Source organism: Salvia miltiorrhiza, chromosome 4 (assembly GCF_028751815.1).
Source record: "Salvia miltiorrhiza cultivar Shanhuang (shh) chromosome 4, IMPLAD_Smil_shh, whole genome shotgun sequence".
Taxonomy (NCBI): domain Eukaryota; kingdom Viridiplantae; phylum Streptophyta; class Magnoliopsida; order Lamiales; family Lamiaceae; genus Salvia; species Salvia miltiorrhiza.
Window position 1 is genome coordinate 46505628 of NC_080390.1, and position 10467 is coordinate 46516094.

The 10467-nt window shown below is 38.1% G+C and overlaps 1 protein-coding gene across 2 annotated transcripts; it reads right to left on the minus strand.

Annotated features, from left to right (window-relative positions):
• Window positions 1–1433: 1433 nt before the first annotated feature.
• LOC131023815 (la-related protein 1B-like) lies at window positions 1434–5628 on the minus strand. 2 transcript variants are annotated; one of them, XM_057953418.1, is made up of 6 exons: window positions 4642–5628; window positions 3624–4203; window positions 3376–3523; window positions 3210–3300; window positions 2338–2409; window positions 1434–2100 (listed from the first exon to the last, which is right to left on the minus strand). In XM_057953418.1, the coding sequence occupies exons 1-6, from the start codon at window positions 5101–5103 to the stop codon at window positions 1945–1947; spliced, it is 1509 nt and encodes a 502-aa protein (XP_057809401.1). In that variant the 5' UTR covers window positions 5104–5628; the 3' UTR covers window positions 1434–1944. The 2 variants fall into 2 exon arrangements, with proteins under 2 accessions (XP_057809401.1, XP_057809402.1); XM_057953419.1 differs by having other exon boundaries at window positions 2338–2400; window positions 4642–5513.
• Window positions 5629–10467: the final 4839 nt, after the last annotated feature.

Genomic DNA, 10467 nt, shown 5'->3' on the forward strand with positions numbered 1-10467 from the left:
CACCCATCCCGCGTCACTCTTGCCCCTCCCACACCACTCTTCTCTCTTCTCCCTCCCCCTCCCCCTCTCCCCGTCGACTCTCCCCCTTTCTCCACCTTCGTCGTACGCTTCCCCTTCCCCCATCCCCCTCCGCCGCCACTTCCTCCGCCCCCCTCTTCTGGAAACTCGCTGGAGAGACAAACGTCGAATGGCCACCCCCCCTCCCTCGCTAATCCTCTCTCTCTCTTCGAACATAGCCGCACACAAAAGCCATTAAAGAATGAAAGATCTGCATCTGGAAACACACAATTAATATATAGGTCAATACACTGAAATTTTTCCTTCGAATTGTTCGGCGGCGCGCATATTCTCCCCAGAGCTTCACACCCGTCGCCGCACGCTTCGACCAAGTGATCGCTGAAGAATCTGAAGGGAGACGAGGACAGATTTAGGGTTTGGAGCTTCAGCCCGAGGCAATTTTTGGGGTCGAAGAGATCGATTCGTTGAGATTTGTAGTGAATTCTCTTCATCGTGAGGTTGACTGCGATGGGCAGATCGAGCAAGGAAGGAAAGTGGTGGTGGTGGGGGATGGGGGAAAGAGATCTGTTCTTGAAGGTCAGGGAGAGGAGCAAGGGAAGGCGCCACTACCTGTTTCGTTCTCGGAAGAACGGCGACCGCGCGCTAGTTCTTCAACGGCGACAACGACGATTTGAGAAAATGAGAGAGCGGGAGAGACAATGGAAGGGAATTGTTGTCAGCGATTTCAGAGCCGCTGAAATTTGGGGGTCGTGGGAGGGGGGGAGGGAGAAGAGTGACGTGGGATGGGTGTGTGTGGATCTGATTTGGCATTTTTTATGCCACGTTGGCATTTCGGCTGCCAACTCAGATTTAATTTGGTCTGAAAATTACTCCGGACGGACATTGCAGTAAATTGATATGTCGATGAAATTTTTGCTACAATTAAAAAGATTGTCAAAAAACCAGATTTTGGAATAAAGTCGGGTATTTTCATGCAATTAACCCGAAAAACTATTGAAAGATAAGATTTTTCGTAAGTTTATGTTATATTATGTCGATTGTTGCCAGAATTGCTTTAAATTATAAGTCGAAAAGAACGGTAGATGGAAGCAGATCTAAGAGGAGCCACTTGAATTTCAAAGTTTAATCAAAGATGTTTGTCTTCACTCATAATTAGTAGAGTCTAGGCATGACTTATATCTCAAACAATAATTCACGTGATATTTCATAAAACTATATTACTATATATCTCACTTTAATGCATTTGGTACTGCCTAGCCACTAGGCAATAAACCTACAATCATACTCTCAAAGTATTGAAGCATTCCTCCGACTCATTCACACAACATTATCCTATCCATCTACTATTAAACAAAACTACCTGTGCTAGTCGAATTTCATGAAACGACCAAAATAAATAGAAAAAGTAAACAAAATTCGAAATACGGCTCATCATCTTCTCATTACTCAAAAATGCAATACATCCTTTTGGCCAAGAAATAGAAACCCATGGAACATAAGTAATATCCACCTACAAAATGCTCGCGCAACAAAACAGTCGGCCAATAAATAGCAAACAAAGAATCCCAAGAAAAACAAAAAATAGATCCCAAGATAAAAACCTGTTCATTATTTTCTATCCTCCTTTGTTCTTCACCAAGCTTCGCGTTTTTATTTGTCTATAGAAATCATCCCATCACATATATTAAGACCAAAATCAACTATCTCCCGGTAAATAATATATCCAGCATAAACTGCTGGTTGATCTTTCATCAAGTTCTCTCAAAAAAACAAAAAAAAACATGGAAGAGGGAATAGAGGCAGAGAGAGAGAGACAGAGAAACAAAAGTCCGGCACTGTGATAGCTGTGTACGTCATCTGGTCTGTCGTAGTAGATCGTGCCGATGATTCCATATTTCTAGACGACAGCAAGGGATATGCCTTTCTCTACGTGGCTGCTTTCTCATCCAGTGTAACACTGTTGAGATGTGCTGCAAGCATATTCGGACTGGACCTGTTACTTGATTGAGGACTCATTACAGTAGTTTGAGTAGGTGACATTATCCATTTCATCCAATCTCCTTTGCGCCTCACCTTATCACCCTGCAAAGCGAAGGAAGTCACTTTAGCTAACCACAAAACCAACTAAAAAGTTATCCTAGTATAAACAGGAAGTTCAATGGAACATATCAAAGGACCAAACCTTCAAAGATCAATATAGTGCTAAACACTAAACAAAATATAAACAGAATTTGATCAAAATAGATTTCCAATGAAATTAGAATTCCCCTGCCTCACACGAGAGACATCATGGTCATAAATACAAAATTTATAACTCACCTGCACTTCCACAGCATTTGAAGATTTTATAACATCCAGTATAAGCTGAATATTGTCTGTCAGCTGCATGACCTGTAAGGACGAGTTACATTAGACACAAGAGAAAAGAAGAAGACCAAGATGAGATTAAACTACTTATATCAAACGCAATAAAAATAAATGAATGATAGCAAAATTCTATAGAAGCTCAGCTTTGTGAGCACTATTCTGACTTGCAAGACAATACGGCCTAATATTGTATATAAATATGATACAGAGTCAACTTGCACTATAGTTGACAGAAAAATCATTATATATCTCATCTTTGTAATAAAGTTGAATAGCAATAGGTGCTAAATAGTTCACAGTAAAGTCTGCAAGCCATCTGTTGTAACTAGATTTTTATTACCGTTAGTAAATTGGAAATGAGAACCTTGACAGGCCCATGAAAAAGTTATAAATAGATATTCAAAATATTTTAGGGTCCTCCAAAATAATATAAAACCCTTCAAGTGTACTCTAGAAATCTAAACCTAGAACATAATCTTCCAACCAACTTGTGGTTTAGATTAACTCCATATACACAAAACTAGTGCAATTGACATTTTGGAAGAATGATAGGTGTATTTTAAAACCAATCACCATCACCACTAGACATATGTAAGGAACAATATAATTCTCAATGACATTGATCCAACTAGTTTCATAAAGCTACCAAATCTCAATGACATTGAATCAACTAGATTCATCAAAAGTTACAACCATGCAATTTATTTCCCAACTTCAAACATTTTTTGGTCATTTTTATAACTTGAAGACCCATAAATTCTTTATCAAAAGATATAGGAATAAAACAAAAACTAAAAATTGAAAATTGGTTGTGGCTTTCTTACTTTCTTGAAGCCTGCTATTAACTTGATAGAAACCCATCCCTCACCATCCATATTCTGACGCAAGAATATGTCTTTAACTAAGTTCTCGTTACTACAAGGCATAAAATACAATTGACATGAGAAAAATAAATAAATACAAAAGATAAAAGGAACCAATGAATAATACCTAAAATAATAATCAATTTGATTCACTATCTTGGAAGGCAAGTGAGGATCATGCATGGAGAAAAACATTGATGGCATTGGAACCATAGACATAGGCCTAAGTGAATCTGGATGAGGCCCGGGCACATAAAATACAGGTGATTGCATTTCTGTAGATGCATGAAGCAATTGTTAGAATAAACACTATGTTGTATCAACACCACATACATTCTACACATTCAAAAACATAATTCAAAATAACAAACTCACCGGTATAAACCACAGGTGCAACAAAAGGTCGTACGGCAACCGGAGGTGGGGGAACAAAAGGTGCATTAGGAGCTGGTCCACGTAGGAAAGGTCTAGAACCTGTTCGTTGTTGGGATCCATGGCTTTCTCTATGGTTAAAACTTCGATGACCCCAATCTTGTTTTCCACCACGTTCTTGATCACGTCGCCCACCATGGTGGTAAGAACCATCACCTCGAGTTAGTGGGCCACTATTATTCCTTCTAAAAGAACGTTGTGGTTGTGTCTCATTTGCACTATAAGATACTCCTCTCTGCCCACCTTCTTTATTTGTTGTGTTGCTATCCCTAGAAGGTTCTCCAGCTGAAAGTTTACCTGTACTATGAGTCGGCGAATCGACTACTGTACCATGTTGCACAAGAGGAGCTTGAGAAAAATTGTCCGTAGCTGGCATGTGGGGACTCGAGCTGCTGCCACTACTACGCTTGATTGACTCTCGCTTCGGGCGAGAGGAGATAACGTGATTTGAAACTGCATTTGGACTTGAGATACTACTACTAACTTCTTTTGGTGAAGACAGAGAGCCTCCAGTCAAATCCTCCTATCACACCACAACACAAACACATATTTACAAATAACATTTTCATGTTGAAGAAACACTCAGTACTAAAATAACACTAATATACATCCACTGCTTTCAAGATATAAAATAACATATACACAAAAACAAAGTTCAACACTAATATTCATCTATTGCTTTCAAAATTATAAAATAACATACCAAAAAAAAAAAAAGTTCAACAAATCAAAATCAAAGACAATACATAATTCAAATATATATGGCACAAGCAGTACTAATATTTAACAGACATCAGATTCTTTGCATAGCTTTACAGATACAAATAAATTCAATATGCACGAAAAAAAGTTGATACTGAACATTAGATTAATAATCTAAAATCATCCAAGCACATAATCTAGATGAATGCAACTATAAAGAAACACATTAAATAAATAGCAATGCACAATGACCAAAAACCTGTGAGATACTGATTGATCCATGAGAGATAGGTTTGAGAGAATATGTAGAAGGAGATTTAGGGGAAGCACGAGCAGACTCGGCCAGAGCTGGCCACGACTCAGCACCCATGACAGCCCCCGCCGCCTCTGCAGCCGCCGCATTCGATGGCTTGTTCCACACTGGCTTCTTTCCGGCAGCACCATTTTCACCATTTTCAAGCTGAAAATCTTCACCTGCCGCCGCGGCCAAACCATCATCTCCCACTGAGTTGGCTTCTTTGATAGGTAAGGAATCCGAAGACGTAGAAGAAGAGGAAGTCAAAAATTGTTCCTGATCAACGATTCCCGAAATCGGAAGAGACGGAGGAGAGGCAGAGGGGGAAGGCACGCCACGCGCCGCCGACGACCTCCTTGATTGGCGACCCCTAGGAGAATTTTGAGCTTGAATAGGGGCAGAGGAAGCGTCTGAGGCCGTCGCCATCCGGAAATTAGGGTTTTCTTCCTCCACCAAATGAGGGTTTTGGTACTCCCAACTCAACAACTCAACAAATTCAAAAAATTAGTGGCTTTTGGAATCTAATTCCAATATTTGATTGGGTTAGATAAATTTCACTGAATCAAAACTCAAAACATCCAAAACAAACACTTCGGTTAGAGCTGATCAATTAAACTAAAAGAAAAAAATCGAAAGAAATAGTAATGAGAAAGAAATAAAAATACAATCGAATCGAATCCAATCGAATCGATCAAAAGAACATTCCAAAAATCGATCAGAATCGATCGAAAGAGAAGAGACGGAGAGATTTTTTCTCGTCTCTCAAGTTTCCCTTTTTTTCTTCTTCTACAGAGAAAAACAACTCTGGCTCCCTCTCTCTCTCTCTCTCTCTCAGTAGCTTTCTCCTTATTCTTTGCTTAGCACTAAATATTACCCACTGAATTTCATTTTTTTTTTAATATGGGGTAAAAACTACATATAGTATTTATTTAATTTGTATGTATAACGACGTTGGCCAATTGTGCGAATCAAATAGTATCCTTAAATAAATACTCATAATTTAAAACTTAATGTGATTTGGTCCATATGTAAGAATTTTAAAAACAGGGTAATTGTCTTTAAATACATAAACTATCAAAGATTTTTGGAATTGCACACGATCTTTAATTTCAGCTCCACAATATATAATTTTTTATGTTTTTCTGATTTTTCCCATGGAACCTGAAACCCCCAAATTGAGAGATGATGTGGACGCCGGATTATTTACGTGGAATCGCCGGCCGATTTCTTAAAACGACGTCGTCCTAATTTAATAGGAAACGACATCGTTTCCAACTTATTTCCCAAATCAAATCTAATTTCCCCTCTTTCCTACGAAAGCTCCAACCCTAATCTTAAGAGGAATCACGTATGTACCAGCGAACCAGAGAAGAAGATGCCTTAAACAACCAGAGTCGATAACACCAGAGCCCTAATTTGAAGAAGACGCCCTAATTCGCGAGCGTCTGTGAGTGAGCGTCGAATCCTGTGCTTTTCGCGAGTCTTCTTCTTCAAGGTAGAAGTTAGAAGGTTGAAGGGAGCAAGGGCTCGACAGAAGGGAAGCAAAAAATTGAAATTCATCGTCTTGTACTTTCAAACTGAAGGGAGCAGGGGCTCGACCATGAGAGAGCAGGGTGAAGGAAGCAAGGAGAAAGGAGCCATGGGAGAGTGGTACGCATTGTGTGCTTTCAAATTATGATTGTTCTATTTCAGTTCACTTTGTAGGTTGAATGATTGATCTTTTTTTCCATTTGCGGTGATTATTTTGCTCTTTCATACACCATGGTGGATATTTTGTTGATGTGAACGGAGTTGAATGCTATATGAATGGGCACTATATAGGAAGATATGACTTTGAAAAGCATAATTTCGATTTAGGAAGACTTCATGAAATTGTTAAGTCCATAGGTTATGCCTTGTGGACTAAGTTATGGTACATATTTCTTAGGAGTAATTCATTCAGGTGGATTAAAACTAACGAAGAAGTGAATGATATGTTAAAAATGTTGACTAAAGAATGTAGAATTTTGAGTGTATATGTGGAGGGTGGGGTTGATGACAACACATGCACACTTCAAAGTAACCTTAGGCTTGAACAAATAACTGAGAGTGTTGTGGCAACTACTGGTGATGTTGATGCAGGGCGCGGTGATAATCTGGAGGAAAGTGAATATGAGTTGGATGCATGGGAGGGAGCTAAAGAGACTGGGGTAGATGATGGGTTAGATGATAATGAGCTAGCAGATGGTGATGAGGAATATATAGAAGCTCGGCAAAGGGCTAGAGAAAGTGAAGTTGAGGAACTAGAAATGCTTGTGGAAGAATATGTACCACCAACTTTGGATGATATAGAAGTTGAAGAATCTGAATATGAAGACTCAGAGGGGGATGTGAATTCTAATGAAAGTGGTAAAGATGGGGAAACCATTAAATCCAACTTAAATATAATAGTGTATGACCCTGAATGTGATCACAAAGAACTTCAGTTGATGGTTGGGATGAGGTTTCAGGATGGATGGCAATGTAGGAGTGCTTTAACTACAATGTCAATAGAGAATGGAAAGTTTGTGCAGTTTAGGAGGGTTTCTAAGCATCAATGTGAAGCTCGGTGCATTCGACTATGTGAGTGGAGAGTTTATGCTAGTTTGGTGAAAGAGGACCAGTCATTTTGTATAAAAACCTATGGAGGGGATTATAGCTGCTCAAGGTCAATGAATAATAAGCTTTTGACATCTAAATGAGTAGCAATGAGGTACTTAATGTACGTTCAGAGTTAGGCCTGGGTTCTCATGTGCAGACTTGAGAAATGATGTTATGGCTAGGCTGAAGTACCAATTGCTTAAGGATAGATTGTACAAGGCCATAGCAATAGCAAAAGAACTTGTTAGAGGTATAGTAGACCATCATTATGGTCTACTTAGGAGATATGCAACTGAGTTGAGAAGGGTTGACAGGGATGGGCGTTTTGACCTGTTGTTTGGAGATAATTCAGTTTTCAAAGATTTCTACTTGGGCTTTAGTGCACTGATAAAAGGGCTTCAAGCAGAGTTGCAGACCTTTAATTGGTTTGGATGATTGCTTCCTCAAAACATATCTAGGTGGGATATTGTTGTGTGCTATAGGGAAGGACGGTAATGATCAGATGTATCATATTGCTTCAGCCATTGTTGAGATAGAAAATAAGGAGAATTGGAGCTAGTTTTTGAAGTGTTTTATAAAGGACATGGGAATTGGAAGTGGAAGTGGATTTACTTTCATTTCAGACAAACAAAACGTCAGTTATCTAACATGGAGTAGTATAGTTTGTTTGGCTTTTATTACTTTGAGAAAAATAGTAGAATCTCATTTTCGGATTCTTCTGAGTGTGTAAGGTTTCCTCAATCGCTGGAATACCATGCCCACACAATTTCTCAAACCCAATTGAATCCCTTAAGCTCGAAGAGTTCGGAATGTTTCAGAGACATATATCCTAAAGATCGAGTCCTTGCTCCCTTCTCCCTACAAATCCAGTTTTCTGCTCCCTGCTCTCTTCGACGCTCGCTCTTGCACCTAAGACGCTGGCTCGCTCTTGCAAAAATTAGGGCTCCAGCGAAAATGGAAGAGATAGGACGAAAATTACTTGCTTGCAAAAATTAGGGCTTCATTCTCCTGCGCAATTTCAAGTCGCCCTACTCTCTTCTCCCTTGCTACCTTCTACCTTGAGCACAGAGGGAGAAATTAAGGCTCTGGTGTCATCGACTCTGGTTGTCTAGGGCGTCTTCTTCTCTGGTTCGCTGGTACAGACATGATTCTTCTTAAGATTAGGGTTGCAGCTTTCGTAGGGAAGAAGGGAAATTAGAGGAAATTAGATTTGATTTAGGAAATAAGTTGGAAACGATGTCGTTTTATGAAATCGGCCGGCGATTCCACGTAGATAATCCGGCGTCCATGTCATCTCTCAATTTGGGGGTTTCAGGTGCCATGGGAAAAATCAGAAAAATATCAAAGGTTAAGTATTGTGGGGCTGAAATTAAAGGTGGTGTGCAATTACCCCTTTTACAAATGTGCTTTCGTCCAATAAATATTCTGCAAGTAGGATTTTTGTTTTTGTTTGCACACTTCAGAATTACGTTAAATATTTTGTAATCCTATTACTTATGTCCGTTAATCATGGCAAGTAACCCTAAAAAATCATGGGAAGTAACATTTTTCGTGATTCATTCTTCGTTATAGTTGGAATCTGCAACTTCGAGCTTCGGTGAGCCATGACAAAAATATTAAAAGGGTGTTTGTTTTTAATAATTAGTTTAGATATAGTAATATTAATTTATTGATGAATTAAATCTTTGACGGATGTATTAAGAGGTTGCACCGAACTCTAGGCCATTGTATTATATTAACTTTGCCCAACTTAACACAATTATTGTGTATGCGAAATGTGCAAACGATCGAAGAAATTAGTAAATTGGATATTCCAATACCGTTCTCTTCTATTTCGCATTTTGGCTTCTTTGAGACCATAGTGGTACTAATATTAATACTGTCGTCGATCGAAGTGTTTATTTTTTAGTCCACTTTCTTATTAAATTTTGAATTCGCCTTTGAATTAAAATTTAAAAATATCTCAAAAATTTTAATAAATTTTATTTTCGAATTAATTTTAAAATATTTATATCTCATTAAAAAAGTGAAAATAAAAATATCATAATAGCAAGGATAAGAAGTAATCATCTCATAATAGTCTACAAATTATACCAAGGGGTAAACCTAATCACTATTTTTATAGCGACAAAAACTGCAACTAAACAGTGTAATTGTAGTACGCAAATAACAAGCAAAGTATCGTATCCACAGAGACTGTAAAACGAAATTACTCTATCTATTTCCTAAACAGACTCTAACAGTAAACAGGCAAAACAATGATGAAGGTGATTTACGAACTAAAATTAATAAAATAAAAGCTGAAGAGCATATAACGATAACTAACTCAAACGTAAGGAAACTCCGACCCTAGGGATGTACTTTCACTAATCAACTACATGCTATTAACTTATTGATTCAATTACTAATTTTAATCCAACCCTGATGAAAGATCACTATATTATTCACAAGCTTCTCTAACGAACACCTATGAACGTAGATTAACTAACTCCTTTTCGCATTCAAGACTCCAAGGAATCAATCAACTCCAAATAGCATATAAAGAATAGCTTCCTATAGCTTCACCTATCGCATTCAAGACTCAAGGCTAACACTATATCATGCATTTCTGAATCGGCTGAACAATTATCGCATTCAAGACTCAAACTGAACAGCTAGACATGTAAATCATTGATCAGATAATTCACAATAGAATAAGCACCATGAATCATGAATCATAAGTTGGAAGGCAAATTGATATCAACAAATCAAAAACACATAATTAATTAGCTATGTACAAACCCTAGGTTCAGAATAAAAGAACTAGCCAGACATAATAAAATCAAACATAAACATAATTAAAAAGAACGCAATTGTAAAAACGAATTGTATAAAAACCGAATGAAAACTGAAGTAGCGACTTGAATCTTCAATCTTGATCCAAGCCTTGAAAACTAAAAAGCTAAAATATTCTAAAGCTAAAAAAACTGAAAATATAAATGTTCAGGTGTTCGGGGATGATGAATAGGTCAAAAGAGGACCTATTTATAAGCTTCAGATTTCCTTCGGATCACCATGGAAGTTGCCATGCAAAGTAGAATTCTAAAGGTAATAGAATCGTGTAAAATAAGGCAACTTTCCAGCTGGATGCGCGCTCCGGAAAATACTCCCACTCTTGCCGAATTCGCAGCT